Source organism: Dermacentor variabilis, chromosome 9, assembly GCF_050947875.1.
Source record: "Dermacentor variabilis isolate Ectoservices chromosome 9, ASM5094787v1, whole genome shotgun sequence".
NCBI classification, from domain to species: Eukaryota; Metazoa; Arthropoda; class Arachnida; order Ixodida; family Ixodidae; genus Dermacentor; species Dermacentor variabilis.
The window spans coordinates 75,230,867-75,252,177 of NC_134576.1; the positions used below are offsets into that span (position 1 = coordinate 75,230,867).

The following is a 21,311-nucleotide window of genomic DNA, read 5'->3' on the forward strand; positions in this document are numbered from 1 at the left end:
TTCCGATCGCAGTCGAGCCCAGAAGGAGTAATCACTTTCCCCGGCAACCACTGCACCGAATTTGAAGAGGTTTGTTATATGGGTGTCACACGGTGCACTTTCGATCGCAGTCGAGAATTTCGTCCCGGACCGGGCTCGATCGCGATCGAAAGTAGCTGTGTGACACCGGTTTACACTTCAAAGGGAAAGTTAAAATGAAGCGAATGTAGGAAGCAGATTGTTTATTTAGACTGTCAATACTTTAAATTTGTTAAAAATTCAAAATAAAAAGACAAGGAAACTATCAAGTTTACAACTCGGTAACTCGGCAATCAGAAATGATACTAGAATTCTGTGAATTGCACCTTATGATACATCCAAAGCGGACAATATTTATAGTACACCGCTCTGAAATATTACACCAGTATGTGAGAACGACTTTTGCAAAAAAAGCGCGTGGTTATTGTGCTGGTAGCTGTCATTTTACTACCAGTGGTTACTCTGCCGGCAGCCCTTAATTTATTTGCCACTGTAATGAGCCAACTAGCTCAACACTAAATTTTGTGTAATTTGTCTCGCTGCAGGCACATATTCCTTATGATGATTGTGATGTCTGCTGCCACATCCCTTTGAATCAGTAGACTGACATGTAATTCCAGATTGGGCCATAAAGTAAATCGCGAAAATGAAAAAGCTAGAAATGTTTCTAATGTGCCTATGCCGACACATATGCTGCAGCTTTCACACTTTTTACAAACTGCAGCTGTGGCAGTGCTTGATCATTCCACTAGAGTGCCAGCCACTTCTTTGTAGTTTCCACTGCGTCACAATGGGGAGGCTCCCCAGTGGGATGGAAACCAAGCAGCATCGTGAGTGCATCACTGCGAACGCCTGTTCCAGGGCCCTGGGTACGGGTCCTGCTAGATGCAAGCCAGGACAGTGGTCTCTTCTCCGGTCTGGCATTGAGAGCAAGCCGTGCCTAGATCCGCAGTTAACTTGGCCCACAACACACACATTCTGAGCACACCACTGTGAGGTTCCTACAGCAGATCACTGCCTCTGGGGTTGTTCTAGATGGCCTCTTTCATGATATCGACCTTGCCAGCACAGTACACCACTAGAGCGGTCTTCACTTGCTGTCCTCCCTTTCTTGGTCTCCACCCTCTGCACCTGGTCCCACACCTGCTGCCTTGTACTGGAAAGCCTCCACCCTCTGTCGCTCAGACAGCCATAGGGTTCAGGGGACCCATTTTTTTCTTACTGAGCGGAGGGGAATGTATGTCTCCCGAGCCCGAACATTCTTGAATGTTTCCCAAGCCCAGCACCCCTCTGGCATGCCACTGAGCAGGCCTTCAGTAAATTTTGGTAGCTGTCTCCTTTGCTTCGAAGGATGACCACCCAAGGTCTCCTTGCACCACCTCATATTTATTATTTATTTATTATTATTACATACTGCCAGCCTGGATGTCAGGCTTTAGGCAGGAGTGGGGTACATAACAATACAGTATATAGGAATACAATGTACATTTGGTCGAGCAAGTACGGCATGAGAAGAACCCACATGAGCTATACAAAGTGGAGTACAAACAATATGCCACGACAATGTGAAGTATCGTTTAGCTATTGTGGAATGCACTTAAGAAAGAAGACATCGTCGAACACTCAACCACATTGGCAGGTAGGTTATTCCATGCGCGAATTGTGCTCGGAAAAAATGAGGCTTTGAACTTATTTGTTCCGCACAAGAACTCGTTCACCTTCTTTGAATGAAAAGAATGGGTTTGTCGCTGGGTAATTGAATGAAAATATGTATTTTTGTTTATTCCAAGTTGGTTATGGTAAATTAAGCAGAACATTTTTAGTTTGTCCTGGTGTCGTCTTACCTGTAGGGTCTCTAAATTGGCTGTTTGCAAAAGGGCTGATGGGGATTTTTTCCAACTATAACAATTATATATGAACCTGATGCATTTGCGTTGGACATTTTCAAGTTTAGTAATATTGAACTTTGTGTGTGGATCCCAAACAATTGCTGCATATTCTAGAATTGATCTAATGAAAGTTTTGTATGCGAGTAGTCTAATTTCTGTAGAGGATTTACTAAGGTTCTTCTTAAATATTCAAGTTGTTTCATTGCCTTATTTACAGTGTACATTATGTGGTCATTCCATTTCAAATCTGATGTAATTATGACTCCTAAGTATTTGTATTTTGTAACCTGAGACAAGGTGTTGCTGTCAATGGTGTAGCGGAACTTTGAAGGATTAACTTTACATGTCACAGTCATAGCTACTGTTTTTTTATAATTAATGCACATTTGCCAAGTTGAGCACCAGGCTTGAATTTTACGTAGAGACATATTTAATAATTCCTGATCGTCATGGCACAAAATCTCATGGTAAAGTATACAATCATCGGCAAACAGACATATTTTAACTGATGTATTGGCTGCAATATCATTTATAAATACCAAGAAAAGTAATGGTCCCAGGAGGGAGCCCTGAGGAACACCGGACTCTACAGGGGCAGGGTTTGAACTGATTCCATCAATATATACTGTTTGATGCCTGAATGATAAGTATGCCGCTAGCCATGCGAGCAATGTATCATTTTTCAGAATAGGTTTAAGCTTCAAAAGCAGTTTTTGGTGGCACACACTATCAAAAGCTTTCTCGAAATCCAGAAATATCATGTCTATTTGATTGCCCCTATCTAATGCTGCTGCGAGGTCATGGACAATCTCTAATAACTGCGTTACCGTGGAATGCTTGCGACAGAAACCATGCTGTCGGCTATCAATAATACGGTTTTCCTCAGCAAAAGTGGAAATATGTGCGAAGATAATGTGCTCGAGTACCTTCGCACATGTACATAATAAGGAAATAGGCCTGTAGGAAGAGACAAGAGACCGGTCGTCTGTTTTGGGTATCGGTGCGATTTTAGCATGTTTCCAATCGTTCGGAAGTTCAGCACAGGACAGTGATTTATCAAATATCAAGCATAAGTACTTTGCGCACCATTCAGCGGGAAACTATGGTGGGAAACTATGTACCCCCAGTGCAGTACGACCAGCTTCTCTTTGGCAGACTTCAAGAGCCTGCCGGGTTGAAGGCGAGAGGCACACAAGAGCATTTATGAAAGTGAGAGCCAAGACTGCAAAACTTTGCCAGAGTTCCCTGGTGACCTCGTATCACCTGAAGGCCCACGAAGCCCTCAAACCCGGGAAGGTATGATGTGCCAAGGCCTTGGTGCGCCGCTCCTTCTCATACTTGCCGACATAGTTACCCATTGTCGCCACTGCCACCCCAACGTACCTGTAGCTCTCCACCCCCTGAAGTGGTTTGCTCTGCTGCGGAAGAGGCAAGTCAAGCGCCTTCTTCTGGGCTGAGAAACGCATGGCCATCGACTTACTGGCACAGAAGCTAAGCCCTAGCTCACTGCTCTCCACCACACAGATTTCAAGCAGAGCCTGCAACTCAGTATTACTCCCCTTTTTTTATTATGGTTTCCAGCTCTACTTTCTAAAAGCGGCTTTTACTGTGGACAGCTGAAACTGGTCTTTTGAGATGCTGTTCAGCTTTCATATAATTCACCTGCTTGGCCATGTTGGTTTACAAATTTGTACAAACCATGCCATAGCAGACTGAAAATTTCAGCCGGCGAAATGCGAAAACATCCATGTACTTAGATTTAGGTGCACGTTAAAGAACCCCAGGTGGTCGAAATTTCCGGAGTCCTCCACTACGGCGTGCCTCATAATCAGAAAGTGGTTTTGGCACGTAAAACCCCATAATTTTTTTTTTTTTTAATTTCAGCCACCCAGCAGGCAGATACATGTTTGTGAGAAAACAGGAGATTTTTGAGATTCATTGAAATAGGTAGAGACAAGAACCTATTAAAATTGGGTTAGTCTAAGTACTTGTGTTAAATGCTTGCACAAAAGCGATTTCTTGGTGCAGCTAGAAATGATCCTGTTGCACTTGGAAAGGAAACGCTCTGCAAACAATAAAACTAATCTACTTTAACTTGCTCTTTAGTAGAACAAAAGAAATGCCACAGGACCTATCTACAGCCAGGACTTTGCCACAATTTCCTTTTTGGCTGCGTCTTGAGCGACACACATGGCAGATAGAACCAGGTAAGGCACCATTTGCACAAGACTGAGTCAAACTGTAACTGAGAGCAGACCTTTTCATGCATACTGTGCTAACCACAGCAAGCCATGTATCATCTGTAAAGTACCTTCGAATATTATATATGTCTACATTCTCATCCAAAATTCCACAGTGAAGGAGTGCTGGCTGTGCTTCCACATAGTATTCTTGAATAGCCTCCAGATCAGAGCAATAGCTGCAGCTGTCAATTCCACCAACCAAGTCAGGACAACATTCTCCGAAAGTGGGAGTGATCTGAAAGGACCACGGTAAGCAGTGCACTTCCGTTTTTAGGTACTCCTATTACATGTAGCATGTGTTGCTTTGGGTGTCCACATTTCCACATAGGTAGGGCCAACTTGATGTCTTTCATATCGGCAGTGGAGAGAACACTGGGCGGTGTTGTGACGGAGACGTCTCAACGCTGCTGCCACTGTTGCGAAGGAGGATACAAGGCGACGGTGATTAAACGAAACATTTATATGCAGTATGTACAACGGTGTTACATGAACGGCTCAGAGACTGGGGCATAATAGACTCACACAAAAGCGTGCGGTGAGAAACGGGAGCCTGCCTCTGCTTGCTGTCATTTTCGTCTCTCCAGCATTCCATGATTCGAGCTTTTATAACCCGAGGAGTCGTTGCAGTTGCCATTGGTTCGAACTCCTCCAGTCAGGACCCACCGCGGGTTGCTGTGCGAATTCCGACGAGCGGACGAGAGGCACCTGCATCGGGCAATCCCGGTGAAGTGGTTCATTGGCGCCGCTCCGGTGGCGCCACCGGATGTAACCCGAACATGACTCGTCTTGGGCCCGGCCAATTCGCTCGGCGCCCGGCCTCAGCCACATGCCGGCAAAGCGAACTTTTGTTGGGAGCTCTAGCACAACAGTATGGAGTAGCAGTTTGGAATGTGTTGCCCTCAGGGGAGCTTTGCCTAAGGAAAGTGCGTACCTCAAGCTCGTTGAAAACCACAGAATCATAGTGACTGATAGCTGGAATTTAGTGCCCTCAGGATCAGGTTGTGGAGGAAGAGAACTACCCGTCCAGGTTCAGTGACATTGGTCACTTTCTGGTTACATGATGCTTGTATGCCCATGCATGAATGCAGGATGTGCAAATTGACGAAATGCATTTGTGCACAAACTGCTTGGCTGCAAACACCGAGGTGTTCAGGGGAAGTAAGTTGGATTAGTCAAACTTTTCACCACTCATACTCAGGACTACGTTGAATGTTACCTCTCTAGTCTTGGCGGGACAAAGAAAAGTCTGTTTCAGCTCTGTTGAAAAACATATCTACAGGGGGCCCTTTAGTACACCTTACGGGCTCAGGGCCGTGGCTTCAGAACCAGTGGCCAGCTGAGGCTTTAGAGATACGTAACACAAGGTGCAATAGCCACTCAAGAGACAACCTTTACTGCGCGAAGATCCAAGCCAACTGAATTGACACCACTTAAACCGAGTGAAATCACCCTGTTAGTTCACATCACTGCACCAGAATGCTTGTGTTGCGTTATCTATCTCTTCCTTTGCGTGAAAACAGCCCGTGAATTTAAATTTACCCCTCGAAATACTTCTTACGCCACAGGTTGGGAACGTAAGCAATTTCTGTCACTTCTTTTTGCTTTTTGATGTGTGAAAAGTGCTTCCACATTTAGCATTGGCTGACCACCTGCAACCTACCATCCCATTCTTCTGAGTTGTCTTTCCTGACAATCGTTAACAATCAGACAAGTAGCAAATACAGGTATTGCTGGATATCACTTTGTGACTTTCATTGAGATTGGATGCAGAAAAGCATTTTGAACTTGAAGCTAGTACTTCAGTCTGTGGTATGATATTTGAATATAACTATAAAGGCAAATGCAAGGCAATTTTTCATTCAAACGAATGTAGTGTAATTTATTACATTTTAGACTTGACATGCCATGTAAATACAAGAGTTGTCCATAAAATACGGTTCCCAATAATTTTTCACAATGAAAAACTTGTTTATTGGCATTGAATAATAGATTTTTGGAAAGCTTAGACTTCCCCTATTTTTCGACATGATCGCCGTTGAGGTCAATACATATTTGCATGCAGTGTACCATCTTCTTTGTGCCTGAATTGTAGAACTCTCCTGCCGTGTCATGAAGGTAGTTTAAAACCTCTTCTTTCAGCTCCTCTCCGGTTCTGAAATGCATCCCACCCAGATGTTTCTTTAATTTAGGGAAGAGATAGTAGTCACTTGCGGCTAGTCTGGGCTGTAGGGCGAGTGTGTGACAGTATCCCATCCAAATTTGTTGATGAGATCGTTTGTTACATAGGTCATGTGTGGACGAGCGTTGTTTTGACGAAAACACACTCCCTTCATGAGCATGCCTCAACTCTGGTTTTGAATCACGCGGCAAAGGTCCTGCAACGTCTCACAGTAGCGGTCCACATTGGTTGTTGTACTGGCAGGCATGAATTCGCTCAGTGACCCCTTCCTGTCCCAAAAGACACTCGCCATCACTTTGCCGGCAGACAGTCTTTGAACTTCCATGGCTTCGGTAACTTTGGATGTTTCCACTGATGAGATTGTTGTTTTGTTTCTGGTGTCGTGTAGTGGACCCAGGCCTTGTCCCCAGTGACTATATATAGAGCCCAAGAATTCCTCGCCATCGGTTTCGTAGGCCTGCAGAAATTCGCGGGCCACTTCAACACGTTCCCATTTGTGGTCTTCCGTAAGCATCCTCGGGACCCACCTTGCGTAAACCTTGGCACACCCTAAATGGTCTGTCAAAATATTATGTTAATGCAGGTCTTGCTGACATCAGGGATCATCTTACAGAACTCCCTAGCCGTTCGACCCTTCGATCTTTCAGCATTGTTTCTTCAACTTTCGCAATTGTTTCGTCTGAAACTGAAGGCTGTTCAGAATGCTGTTCGTCATGGACATTTGTACGTCTGTCTGAATTCTCTGCACCATTTGCACACGTGCTGTACACTCATACACTACGTAGACTTCCCACAGTTGGGAATGAATGTCCGCCAGCACAGTGTATTTTGCAGACAAAAAACGAATGACAGAGTGTAATTCGCACCTGGCGAGAAAAGCAACTGGGAGCTCCATCTCTAACGGCTACCAAGCCAACACTAATGTTGAATTCCAATGGCGGATTCGGAGCAGCCGACAGACTCCGCGAGCGAGCACTCGACTCTGGCGCAGAGCAACGCCTCCAGATCCGTGAGTGGAACACAATCTGCGCCGCCGGAGCAAGGCAGAAGCGGAAGTTCTATCACAGAGTTACCCAGGATACCTTGCGTGTTGTCATTTCCTTCCGCTGTTTGCTCCCAGCACCGTTGCACCAGTCACTTGTCTCTTCAGCGCCGTTCACCTGTTGTTTTTTTTAAAAGTACGGAATGGATATCTCGCCAAGCGTGCAGCAGCTTTTGCTTCCTCGCCAGTTGTGACCGGTGGTGCCTCCCAGCAGACAAACGTGGTAAAGGAAATACGTCACGCAGAGTTCCGGTCCACTCTGCCGATTTTGGCGGAGCATCTTTTTCTGCTCCACGGAGTGACTCCCGCTCTGAATCCCCTCCAACTCTCTCATTGGAACACCTTACTCCCGCCCTCACTCTGCCATTGGAAGAAACTTGCTCCGAAACTAGCAGAAAAACTTGCTCCGACTCCGCCATTGGAATTCAACATAAGTGTCACAGACAGCTTGCCGGTGCAGGGACAGGGAGAGGGGGAACCAAGCCACACACCAGCGTCGCAGGATCCCGTGTAACAGCTTTCCTCGCGACAACAGCTCCTTGGGAACCTTATTCTACGGACAACTCTCATATGTACAAACAAATTATTTTTCATTCAAACAAATTACAGTGTCAGCTATAACAAGCACATTTTAAAATGAACATGTCATGGAAATATATACAAAGAAAGCATTTTTCTCATGCAAACAAATTATTGTCAACTATTACAAAACAACATATTAATATGAACATGGTGTGCAAATGCAGCTAAAAAAGGTTACGCTTGCAGCATCTTCAGTTCTTGCTTTCTTTCTTGCTTATTGGCCATAAGCTTGTCATTTTGCAGTTTACAGAGATTGTTTAATAAAATATTTGCAGACGCACTAAAAATTTATTTCATGACGGGCTGTGGTGAATGTCCATGATCACACGTTTCGAAATCTTTGTTGCTGTCTATAAGGGACGATGTCAAGGCAACAAGAAGTTCCTTTTGCTTTGGACAATCATAAAATTTAGTGGCATTTCTTTTTCATTTACAAGTTGCTCATGCACTATGTCCCTTGTCACAACTGCATGCACAACCACAGGCTGGCGAAACATGAGGCCACCTCTCATGGCAGTGGAAATAAGTGCAAAATTGTCACCGTCAAAACTCCGATTTTCTAGTACCAGGTTCTCCATGCAAGATGAACGTGCAAGTTTTTTTTCGTAGCTGCATGTGCATAATAACCAGCCATATATGTAATGGTGGGAAGCATCGGCTGCTTCTTTACGATATCTTGCTCTCCAACATCAAAATGCTTCAAATATTGTAGTTCGTTAACAGAAGCACAATGAGTGAGCACATCTAGTTGAGAGAGTTCGGGGAGGTCAAGCACTTTCTGCCGTGTAAGTTGCTCAGATTCGTACATCTGCCATATAGACATGTGGTACTGTGCACCTGTCAATTGCCGATATTTTCCAAATCTGTCCTTTAGGCAGTTCGCTTGGAATTTCTTCAGCAACACATACGAAAAGCCAAGCTCTTCAATGCAGTAGCGTGTTACTTCTACAAGTGCATGGGAAGCGCAGTGGAATGCACTGTGCATTTTAAGGGTCAGGTGACTTGCATCATGTTTTAGTTTCCCAGAAATCTATCCAATCTATTACGCTGTTCAGGAAGTCAATCTGAGGGGAAGACAGACTTCTGACAGGCTCTTGAAAGCTATCACATAGGCGCTGTCCTTTGTTAGGCGTTCTCACGTTTACAATGTTCCACCTTGTCAAGATAATGCCAATCAATACAGCTGTGCTTTTGGCATGTTGAAGTTTAGCTAATTTGGAACTAGTCAGTGCTGCATTAGTTGAAAGGTTGAAAACCTTCAGGACAAGCTTGATATTCTGGCACCTGGATTCTGTCACGTGGCACTGGCAAGTTGGATAGATTTAAGGGGCAGGGCAGGCCCTTTACTTCCATGTATTTTACCCTATGTCTCAGAATCTGTTAAGGTTAGAACAATCATATTGGTATCGTTGAAATTAGCTCTCCAAGTTCTCTTTACCGAACCAGAAGTATTATGTAATCAGAATAGGTTTTTTTTTTTGTTCTTGTTTTTAGTGAACCTACTCATTTTTCAGGCCAAAATGGCCAATGAATAGCTTGTGAAACAAAATCCCTTGAACTAATTTTTATAATTCTGGTTCAGTAGATTTCCCCTTACGTTAACGTTGGCAAAAAATGATGTTTTCAGCTGTTGCAGTTCCAGAGAAAAGGGGGCAAACGTAGCGAAAATTGACATTTCAAGACAAGTAGCTTTGAAGTGCAAAGCGACTAAGACCACTTTATTCCAAACCTGCACTCTATAAATGCATGCGGATGTATCAGATCGACAGCCGCCAGCCTCGTAGTCACCTCCAGAGTCAATCTTTCTCTTCTTCGTTTGCTGCCTTGGTTTTCGAGCCTCTTTTGTAACCAGCTGTGCAGCCCTGTATGCAAAGTACAGTCGTTGCCGGTCAGCGTCTTGCAGCCATTGTACCGTGAAGCATCCTGGGGAAACACCAAACACTCTAAAAATGTCGGCTCTGGCAATATTACCATCGTTGGAACGTTAGGACAGCATCCATGGTGGCTATTTTCAGTACCTTGAGACCAACGAACACATTCTTTGGGGTGCGCTCCCAGATGACATTGTTGAAAGATTCATTCGCGTTCTGAGCCTTCCCATGGAGGCATTTTTTCAGAAGCTCAGGTTTTGAAAGCTGCTGGAAGATTGGCTTCACAGCCTCTAGGACTGCTGGTGGGAGGTATTCCTTGTGGAAGTAGGCCTCGCCATTCATCTCACTCTTGTTGAACTGGCACCAAGTGTCGGGTCCTTTCGGACAGAAACCGTGAGATGGATGTACATAAGTGGATGCCATGTGGAAATATGTGGCCCACACGGCCTTTCACATGTCATTCAAGCAGCCAACATGTCTTCTGATGGCCAAGCCATCACAGGTCTGAATTTTGTCAATCAATGCATCAGTCAAGCGCCCCCGACCAGAGATTGATTTGCCATCAGGCAGCGTGCTCCCCTTGATTTCTTTTTTCAGTTTTCGCAAACAGGTGCCCATTCTCTTTTGTACATGGCCAATACATTCCAGTTTGCAAATTTCGACGCAATCCCCGTATGGCTTTGCTGCTTGCACTTCGAGGAAGCCTTTGCTATCACCATCACCTAGGTACCTTACGTACCAAACACCATGTAGCTCCTGACTTCTTCGGAATATACACAATGCTCCTGGGGTCTCCATGCCACCACTAGCACCTTCATAGTTCCGCTGGCATTTATGCTCATGGTTCACATCAGAAGAGGTGCCTTTGGACACGCACACAGAACAATGCTTTGCCATCTCTTCCACGTCGAGAACCATTCCGCAGTCAACACTGGTGGCAGACACTACGCCATTATTTGAGGTGTGTCCGCGCTTCTGTCAGCTTCCGTCTGGAGCAACAGCGATATGTTTATCCTTGTTGTTGAGCTCAACTGCTTCTTTTGCTGCATGTTTCATAGATTCTTCTGTGGTGACAGTGACATGCGTGAGCAGTTCCGCATTGTACTGTGAAAATTCTGTGGGGGGTTTTGGGAGGTTTAGCATCACACACAAAGTTCTCCCAGCAGCTGCACATTTTCCTATGCATCGCAAGGCATACAGAATCCTCGCGTTGACTTCACAGAGGCCTGACGTTGTCTATTTTGACGTCTAGAATTTATAAGAAGAAGAGCGCCTTACGCAGTTGGGAGAGTAAGTGCAAGCAACGCCAACTCTTCTTGCTGCATTTTCGAGCAGCTGCAAGTCCCCACCGCACACTTTACAAGCACAGCTTTCAACAATGATTTCAACACACGACAGCATGTCCATGTCAATCAGTGCATAGCCACGGTCACAAACACTTGCCTTTAGGTCCTCCATCCGTGCTTCCGAGTGCGACAGCTTTGAAGAAGACACGCACGTGGCGGCAGCTGCGTCCGGTGTCAAAATGCGTTGCGGGGACTTGGTGCCACGAGGAACCAACGCATGCTGATTCCCGTGAAAGCGACGCTTTTGAAATAACTTCGTCTTCGTCATACCACGAACGCTTAGAATTGAGCCTCAAAGCAACAAAAAAAGAAATTTCGGCCGTGAAAGCAAACCGAAAGGGAAGCAAAACAAGGCCCGTCGCGAGTGATACTGGCAGTGTCTGAGGATTTATTTGGCTAAAAACGGAACGCTAGGTACTTATTGCTTTTGCCAGATGAGCAATTACTGTTCCGCTGAACGTAGGGTAAACAGGCGCCTTTTTTTCATGTTTTTTTTTTTTCAACAAAGGAGGCGTGGTCGGTCACCACCTAGGTTTCGGAAAAGGTCAATATTTGGGGTAAATAATTCGTGTACATGCAAGTGACACATTGGGAATTGTGGAGGAAAGGTTGGGAATTCCAAATATCGAAAAAAAAAAAAAAATTTTTTTTTCAAAATTTTCGCCTACCCTGTTCCCTTAATGCTTTTAAAGATAATGTGCAGGCCAACCGCAAGAGCTCATTGCTTTCCTCTTCATGCAGCTTTCTCAAAGTGCCAAATGATGCTTGCAGCTCTGATTGACTGTTGCACTGCCTCCTGCAATGCTTGAGCCTCCAGACAAGCACGTTTTCTTTCTGTGGCTTCGCAGTCCGCACTTTTGTCTTCAGAAAGGTACATGGGGCAGCCAGGGGAAATGCTTGGTGTAGTCCCCAGCCTTATATGCCTGAGCTTGAGGGGAACTTCAGCGACTTTGCCAGTGTCCATGTCTGTGTAGCTTGCCGAAGTGACGAGGTCACTCAGAAGAAAGTGCTTTTCACAGAGCTGAAATCGGACAGTACGTTAAGTGTAAATCAGCGACAGAAGTACTGAACAGTCCTCACAATTATGTGACCGCAACAGCAACTATGACAGCAAAGTGAATGGAAAGAAGAAGTAGACTTCCTTAACACTGTGTACTTTGTTAGTGCAAAATCCTTACGGGGCGCGCGCGCGCGTCCACGCTGTTCTTTTTGCAGCGTTGGCCAGGATCCTGCAGATGCAAACTGTGGGTCCCCCAGCCTAATTGAAATTACAGTTGGGGGCACAACATCCAGGCACACTGCTTGGGTTGTCAGTACATGCTGTGGAGGCAATACTGAGTCGAAGTTGCGTGACAGAAGCAGCTCGTTTAATTGCGACCAACTACAAAAAAACTTGGTTTGCACACAATGTAGCCAGAGCACAACACATGCTTTGGGCTAAAAACAGAACTGTCAAGTTTTGAAGACTTGAAATACTCACAGCTGTTGTGAAATATTCAATGCACAGCGGTAGTATTCAAGCCATGTAGCAAAAAAAAAAAAAAAAAAGAAACTTTTCTGGGTGAAGAATGTACTGCATGAAGTAAGTTTTCGTCAACTTGGTTGCTTAAAAAGGTACTGCAGTCACGCCCTAGCATGCGATTGACTCCATACTAGTCGACAGCTGCAAGCCATGACAAGCCATGCCACTCTCTTGTGGTTTCAGTCGGCTGCCTCAATCTGCCGCCGATCTCACCATGGTGACATCAGGCTGTGAAAAGGAGGAACTTTTCCTCCAGGTCCATCATGTGGTGAATGTTCTTCCTCTAGTCTTCCGCCGTTATGTGCTTGATTTTTTCCTTCGAGACGTCTTCGACTGTGAACAGCTTGAAGTCTCTGTTGTCCGCAGTGATGCCAGTTTTCATCTTTGCCCACACGAGCTCAATAGGAATATATTTGCAGCGGTACAGTGGGAGCCTGAATACAATGCAGCTGGCCCGTTCAGCTGCATTGTCTATGATGTAGCTCAGAAAGCATGACTTTACTGATGCTACAAACTCAAGCAGCTGCTTTTTCACCATCCTTTCGGTGTAGGCGACGTGTTTGATTTTGAGCCACTACTGTATTTTTCTTTCTTCCAAGCTGTCGTCGGCAATTTCTCTTCTCGTTGGGTATGGTAAGGTGCATTGTCCAAAACAATCATGCTACCAGCTGGCAACTTCTGCGAAACGTCATTAAACCATCGTTTGAAGCGATTGCCGTCCATTTCTTCGTGGTAGTCACCTGTTTTTAGGCCTCGAAATACATCCAAGCAGCCGTCGACACAGCCATCCTCGCTGCCGATGTGCATCACAATCAGGTGCTAGGCTTTTCCAGAAGGTTGTTTCAGACCCGTCGGGCCATGTGCTCTAGCATGCAGGCGTCTGTGCTTCTGCACCACGGTGTCTGTCCACACGATCATCCGAGTGTGTTCAACCGTACCCATGTATTGTCCAGGAAAAAGTTATATCAGCTTTCCGCCCTGTAGCACTTCACTTCACGAAGGTAGTGATTCCGCCATTCAGCGATGTCATCCCAGTCGATAAGCAGTGAATTGCGGCTCCTCTTCTCGTGCTTGAATCTGATCTCGACAAGCAGGCGATGCATGCTACACCGCTCCAGTGATGGGAGATTCATACGCTTTGAGAATTCGTTAGTTATCTTCTCGACCGTCGGTATCTCATGGCAAAAGAAATTGTGCACACATGACCTTTGTGCACACTATGTGAAGCTGTCATACTTCGCGCTGCATCTTCTTTTCTGCGCATTTCGTGGGCGCTTTCGTGAGGGTGTTGACTGTTTGCCACCTGAAATATGCAATGCTTTGACCGCCCTCCTCACTTTGAACGCTGTGCTTTCGCTGACACCGAGCATCTCAGCAACAAACATCATTGTGTCCTCTACGCTCCATTCAGGCTCCCTGTTACGCCATTACGTGTAGCAGTGGAGGGTCATGTTGCGTGAATCACTATTCAGGATGTGGCCACTCTTGTTCGGCTTGTCGGGGCTCCTTGGTGGTGTGGACATCGAGGCGACACAAGACTCGTTCGGCAACAGAGGATCGCATTCCGATGTCGCCTCGCTGGGCTCCATGGCAGAAAACTCGCACGAAATGTCTTGTGCGAACTGGTGAGATTGCAGGCTTGCAAGAAAGAAAAAAAAGAGCCTACCATATTCTTGAAAATAAGTTTGTAAAAACACAAAACCAAAAAAAATATAAATTTTATGCTATTTAAAACCAAGAGTATTTATTTAAAACGATGAATGAAGCATTTTCATGCCTTTCCTTTCCATACCTAGAACTTAATAAACCGTCTAGTCTTATTGAATTAAATAATAAAGATGGCAAGAAATACGTTGCACTTCAAATTTGCTACTGCCTTCTTGCAGCCACTGCTTCTTGCATAAGCTGACCCAGGCGTTGCGAAAGATGGCCCACTGGCCGCAGTGCCTCCGCAACTACACTTTTAATCTGGATCCACATAAGATCCACTTAGTAGCTGGAGCTTTTTTGCAAAAAAGTTCCAGTTATATATTTGGAACCACGTTCCACATACTTTAAAAAGTAGATGGAACAGTGCACCACTTATTTTTACTTAATTATTATCTGGATCATCGTTCCAGGTAAGAGTATACGGAACCCTGTTCCAAATAAAAGGGTTCTTTCAGTTACTGGAATGTTGATCCACATAAAATAGTCATGGCTATATCCGGTGCACCATTCCAGGTATCTTCAGACCTGCTTTTTATATAAAACAGTGTTCTAATAGACAGGAAACTGTCTATGGGTTCCCACTTCTACAATATTTCTGCTTTCCCCTGTCAGTACAAACTGAGGTCATATGCCCAGCTGGCTGATGCATTTGTCAGAAGGAAACCACCGACATTATTTTGACAGCACAGCCTTGGCATGTGGCCTGCAGTGATACCAACAATTGGAAAGTAGAAATTTTAGCTGCAGTGTGGTCCCTGGCAGTTCACAACAGTTGCCTATTAGAGCACGGTTCTATATAAAGGTAGGTTTGAGGTACCTGGGATGGCACAGTGGAAACTTTGGATTCACCTGCCAGATCCTGTTCTGGCCTTTAGCTGCATGTAAAAGAAACAAGGTATCCAAATTAAAACACCTATGAAACAAATTATTACACTGCTTTTCGAAATGAGTAAACTTTATTGAGTGGCAGTATTGCATACACTTAAGACATGCTCGTCTCAAATTTCATAGAAAATGACTAGACAACAAGGATCAAATACCAAAAAGGAAAAGAGACTAGGCTCTAAGTGGCATTCACACATATGCCCCTATATTGAAAAGTGGGTAATAAAAATGGCCCGAGACATAAATTCACCACATGCAAATAAACTTGCACATTGGCTGTGGAAAAAAGAAACATTAAGCAGGGCCTATAAAATATACTGGCTTATCACAGGAAATACCACAACTAAAATGCGGAAGTACCTGTCCGCCATTTACGGAGTTTACGCATCCCCTTTCCAAAAGAATTCAGTACTCTGAAATTATACGAAAAAGGCATAAAACAATGGGCTTGCACAGTTGAATTATCACAAGACCAATGAAGAATGTAGTGGATGAGTTATTAAAGAGAAAAGACCGTGCAAGCCAAAATAAACATTGGAACATTTGCACGCGAAAACTTGGCAGAAGCACGTGGCAAATATCACAGCAAAAACATGAACACTAGAAGCAACACAGTTGGCAGATCACAGATGTACGTATAATACAAAGCTAATTGTGACCAAAACACTTTATAAGAACCCTGAAAAAGCCTCCCACTCGAGGCAGGTTACTTGCTCCAGCATTATGTAGTTCGGGATAACTCATCCCAGACACTACCATGAAAGCTAGTGTAAATGTTTATTATATTTTATGCACAATATAGCTGGAAGCATGTTACACATTTTAAAGATTCAACAAGGCAACAGCAAAATATAAAGGTAGGACATTCTGGAAAATAAGTGATAAATTTTGAAATAACCAAACAACTCAGCCTTGAAAAATACAAGTGAGATATATTAAAGAAAAAAAAAAAAAAACAAGCCACCCTTGAAACATACAGCTGACACTTTGCTCTGGTGATAAAAAATCACAAAAGAAGGCACAATTTCACAGTTTTGCAGCTGACATGCCGCTTCTACCTACCAAACATTTAGCATGTGAATATTAGGCCTGACCGCTTCATGTTTTTCAGCAGAGGCTACGTAGCCTTAATTGACATCAAGCCACTGTCAAATGGCTCACCCTTCACAACAACTGTCTGCACAAGTCCCAAAAACTGTCCAAAAGCGTGTGAGTACAACACGCTTTTGGACATCATCTACAACAGGTTTAAAATAAAATATACTGCCAACAGGAGGATGACAATGTTTTCCTTGCAGGCAATGTTTAAGTTGCCATTCTCATTCAAAATGCATGGGCCTCGCGGAGACCTGTTGCAAAGTTCTTGTGCCTTTAAAGAAAAGAGAAGCAGCAAATTTAAACTATGCAATGGCTTTAAATTGTGGTGTTCGTTATAATACCCTTTTTATAAAACCAATAATTTATTTCACTATGATTTCTTGGTTTCCTTTCTTTCAGCCCTGCAAAAGGTGCCAGTTTGCCCAAAATTCTATTAGCATGCAGCATCGACAATTGCTTTGTATGAATGGAATCGCTGCTTCACTTCAAGAAAATGTGTTACGCTCTTCCAGTTGAATGACTTGAACATCAGTTGGCTTTTCCAGCCTCGAGGGATTTTCAGTTACCAACCAAACAATATATTAATCTTTGTGCACTTCCTACTTCATGCACCTTCCCACTACAAATAAATGTCCTCTTCACTCTATTATGTGCTTCCATTATGCTTAACATAACAAGAAAGGCAAGAACCTGTCCATACAGTTTTGTTTCTGTTTCTTGTACTGTGAAGACAATACCTTCAGCTGCAAGTTCATTTACTGTTAAAAGAAAGTCCTGCAGCAATTCTGTTTGACTCAGTGGTTTAGGATCGTTTGACTGGCCTACTCCACGAAAGAAAATTGAGTTTGTTTGTGAATGCTTCGAAGGTGGGAAATTTGCAACCTTGATATAGAAGATTGTCAGTTTTGTACAGCCTCCTCGCTTCATTCCCAAAGGTAGCCATCTCCACATCATTGCAGTTGACTAGTAGCCCGAGTGCATTCCTTTTCTCTTTGAACAGTGCATGACTGCGAAATCTCATGCCATCATTAAAATCTCTGAGGCACTCATCACCACTGTTTTTACCAAGGACCCCATGGTGGCGGAACAAGCGGCAATTGCTCTAGCCATTAGGAGTAATAACTGGGCCTGCATTTACAGTGATTCGAAATCCGCTGTAAAGTGTTTTGATAAAGGCTACATAGCTGGAATTGCAGCTAAACTTTTCGAAAACATTGGGATTATGAGAACTGGAATCCGATGGTTTACTGCGCATATGGGAAAAGTGGATGAGACTCGGGTAAACCTTAATCAGGTTGCTCATGACTTGGCACGAGGACTTGCTAACTGCGACAGTCACAACCGAGCCATTCACCATCAAGCCAGGGAATCTAGAGATCATTTAATAACATACAATGACGTTACCAAACATTACTGTTTAGGACGCAGACAGTTCCCATTGCCACATTCAAAACTGAACAGGGCTCAGGCAGTCTCGCTACGCTTATTGCAAACGGGTACATATCCTGCACCGTATAGCATTAATAAAATATATCCAGAGAGGGAGATTAAGATGGGCTGCAATGATTGTAATGGCATCATTGGAATCGGACATATGCTGGTGGGGTGTCCCGCGACTCTCCCCAACCTCGTTGAAGAATGGACACAGTGGGAGAAAAAGATTCAAAGCCCATTGTTTCAAGACCAACTAAGGGCAGTCGAGAGGGCCCATGATGCCGCTGAAAGGCTTGGCCTGACAGTGCCAACGTGGGAGCGGCCCGCCTTGGCTTAAGAAGTCGAGCCTCTGGACCTCATTACAATAAAAGTTTTCACACACACACATGCCCATCACCAGATGAGATTGGATGCAAAAGGTACTGGGCTGCCTCTGTGTGCCTCAGGTTTTCCAAAAGTTGCCTCAGTGGTTCGTAATAAGCTTTAGAGCCATTGGGAAGTATTTTCTCACAAGGCCTCATATAAATGTTGTTATGCTCATACAAAAGCTTTTTCCCCTTGTCATTTTTCAGCTGTGAAATATCTAGATCATACTCTTTCTTGCAAAACATCTCTGACATGCCCTAAACAACAGCGTCAACAAGTTTTTGTACATCTGTGCTCCCCTTCTAGCATCTGGCACAAGTCTGAAAGTCATGCTTCGTCACTTAGTGAAGGGGGCTGGCGCTCATACTCAAGGTCAGCACTCATATCCTCTGGGCTTAATGGTGCACAACCGGCCTTCACCACGGGTATCCTAGCAATTCTTAAAGAGACTGCGTGGTTCTCATCACAGTGCTTCTTGCATCGTTCAAGGGCACCATATGTTACAGTGCAGGTGAAACAGGTGTGCCACTTAATTCCAGGGCAAGTTTCACTCATACGGTTGGAAAACCGGCTAAAGTACTTAGTTGATAATGTACAATGGTGGCACATATGAGTAAACTGTACCGGCAGGTTTGCAAGGGGTGGAGCTGACACATGAAGTTGAGGCTGGGACATTCGAGGTACTGGCACCAAAGCAGAAGGCGAGAGGTCACTTATTACAGTGGGTGGGGTTGAATATGAGCCTGTCACCAACGTGGTGTGCTGCAGATTGGACGACGTTGAAGGGGATGGTGTTGGGGCTGAGGCTTCAGCTTGGCTGCTGCCATTGGCTGTGCTGCAGCAGCAAACATTTCTCCTCTCGCCAGGGGAGGAGCAGCTGCAAGACATCCCAGATGCACTGTTTTACGTTCTAAACAATTAGCAACGATGACGATAACTTGAAAGATTTCAAGCTTCTTGTTCACGCACTTAAAGCAGTTTTCAGCAAGCCTGCTACGTTGTGGCACTAAAGCATTTTTTTGCAGAAAACTTCATATTGTACTTCTGTTAATGCTTCTTTTCCCATGTAGATTAAAAGCTTATTCTAAAAAGTATGATCCATTTTGCTTATAAGCCATAAACATTTTCCTTCATTCGTAATTCAAAGTACCCACCAAAACTGCCATTTGCCCACGTTCATACTGAATAAATGAGTTCTCCTTAACGCAATCAATATGTTTATTTAAAATTCTAATGGGCAATGCTCCGAACTTTGTTTCGTGATTTACGATATTGTGCAACGTTTCCTGTACACTGGCACTGTTTTACAATTATAAATATCTCTGAATAATCCACTTTTCAGTGTAAGCAAGAAAATGCATAATAAAAACTATGTCCTGCATTTAAGGGCCCTGAGATGAATTTGTTGAAGGTTGATTTGTGGCTGGTCGCATTGCACAGTATAATGAATATTTAGCGAATGTCTACAGCATTAGCTGGCTGCACTGCACGGAGAGCAAACACCATGCGCACTTCACGGGCACTGCACCAAGTACTGTAACAAAGTTCCACCGGTTTGCAGTGTGGTTTCATGCTATCTCAACCATCAAAATTCAAATATCTACCCACATTACAGATAATATAGACTTTTATTTGCTCACGCATTGGTTGTGCCATTTTAAAATAATATAGATGTGCTAAGTGTATTTTGGCGGACGTTCCAGAGTGTTGTCATAGCCAATGTCTGAAAAGCGGAGAGAAGGAAGGCGCAAGGAAAGTGGTACTTTTAAGCACTGTTTTACTTAGAATATGCATTTAACTGCATGAAAAACTAAGAACACGGCCTAGGCATTCTGGGATCCAGTAATGTTTTAGGCAATATTTATGACTTACTTCAGTGTCCCTTTAAAGTTTGCACTTTTGGTCCTTACACTTACGAAAAGTGCCAACAAAATTGTTCTAACACTGCATGTTATTGCCAGTTTTTTAGGCCTATATTAAGTTTATGTATAAATTGAAACGCACATTCAGACTGCAACAATTTTCAACTTTAAACAACACCTGTTCCTGTATAGAAAGCAAAATACTAAACACAGAGCCTTTCACTTAGGCTTCAACTGATAAAATATAAAATTTATCCGGGAATGTTTTTCAGTCTCACTCGGCACAGTGTTATTTTACATGCTGAAATACATTGATACATCTGCCTACCCAAAACTTTGGAGATAAAAATTATTGCGAGCGCGTTGAACTTACTGGTTTCCAAGAACGGGAGGTCTTCACTTCCTGCTGTGAAAGAAAGATCATTTTTATAGTGAGTCACTCATCTCTCAGTGGACTGATGTGTGCATTGTGGTTTTGGGTAGTACACAATAAAATGAAGTGCAAAATTTGCATTTTTAATTGAAAAACTTAACAGCATTTCCATTTTACTTAATTCCAAGTACTTATGTTTTCAGTTTTTACGAAAATTTCAAAGCAGATTACAGTTATGAGTTTGCTTCATAAGAGGGCTGGAGGATTTGTAAGTTGGCTGCTGAGAATGCAGTAAATGATATACCTAGGAAACCTCACTAAACCATATGTCACAAGAAGGCAAGACTGCGCACAAAGCACTAATAAGCATAACCAATTATAACACTGTAGAACACGTAAAGAAGATTGAGGTGGGGGTGCTCGTTTAGAGGTGCAAGAGTGGTATTGTTTCGTCTTGTGGTTAACAGCGGTGCAAGAAAATGGGAATGGAAAGGGAACACGTACAACACGTGGGACTAAGAACTTCCAACTGCTGTACTACCAAAATCTAGTTGGAAGTTCGGCACCATCTTGTTGTACATGGACCCTTTTTCTTCCCATTTTTTTTTGCACCATTGTTAAATCATGCACGAACTAACCCACATCAACCTTTTAAAACTTTTCCATACTAGAAATGGCTTAGTACACAGTGACAAACGTTTACTGTATTTTTCATTAACAGACCAAATAACAATATTCACTCGACAAGGCATTGAATTTTCCCGTAATTATAGTAGCATGCTCTTCAACGTAAGGCAATGTATTATCAGCAACAGCTAATCACTAAGACATTCGCTCGAAACGCTTATAGGGGTTTTAATTTTTTTTGGTAATGCTGTTAGCAGAGTAGTA

At 43.8% G+C, this 21,311-nt stretch overlaps 1 protein-coding gene across 8 annotated transcripts in view; it reads left to right on the forward strand.

Moving 5' to 3' along the window:
• Nucleotides 1-21,311, forward strand: part of LOC142556982 (uncharacterized) — a 147,794-nt gene that overhangs the window by 860 nt on the left and 125,623 nt on the right. The window contains exons 2-4 of one of the 8 annotated variants that reach the window (XM_075668467.1): nt 4,014-4,114; nt 4,264-4,399; nt 16,785-17,032. The exons of 4 other annotated variants lie outside the window; for them this stretch is intronic. In XM_075668467.1, the coding sequence (XP_075524582.1) occupies nt 4,027-4,114; nt 4,264-4,399; nt 16,785-16,851 (291 nt within the window). In that variant the 5' untranslated portion in view covers nt 4,014-4,026 and the 3' untranslated portion in view covers nt 16,852-17,032. 3 more of the 8 variants (XM_075668468.1, XR_012822690.1, XR_012822692.1) reach the window with 3 other exon arrangements.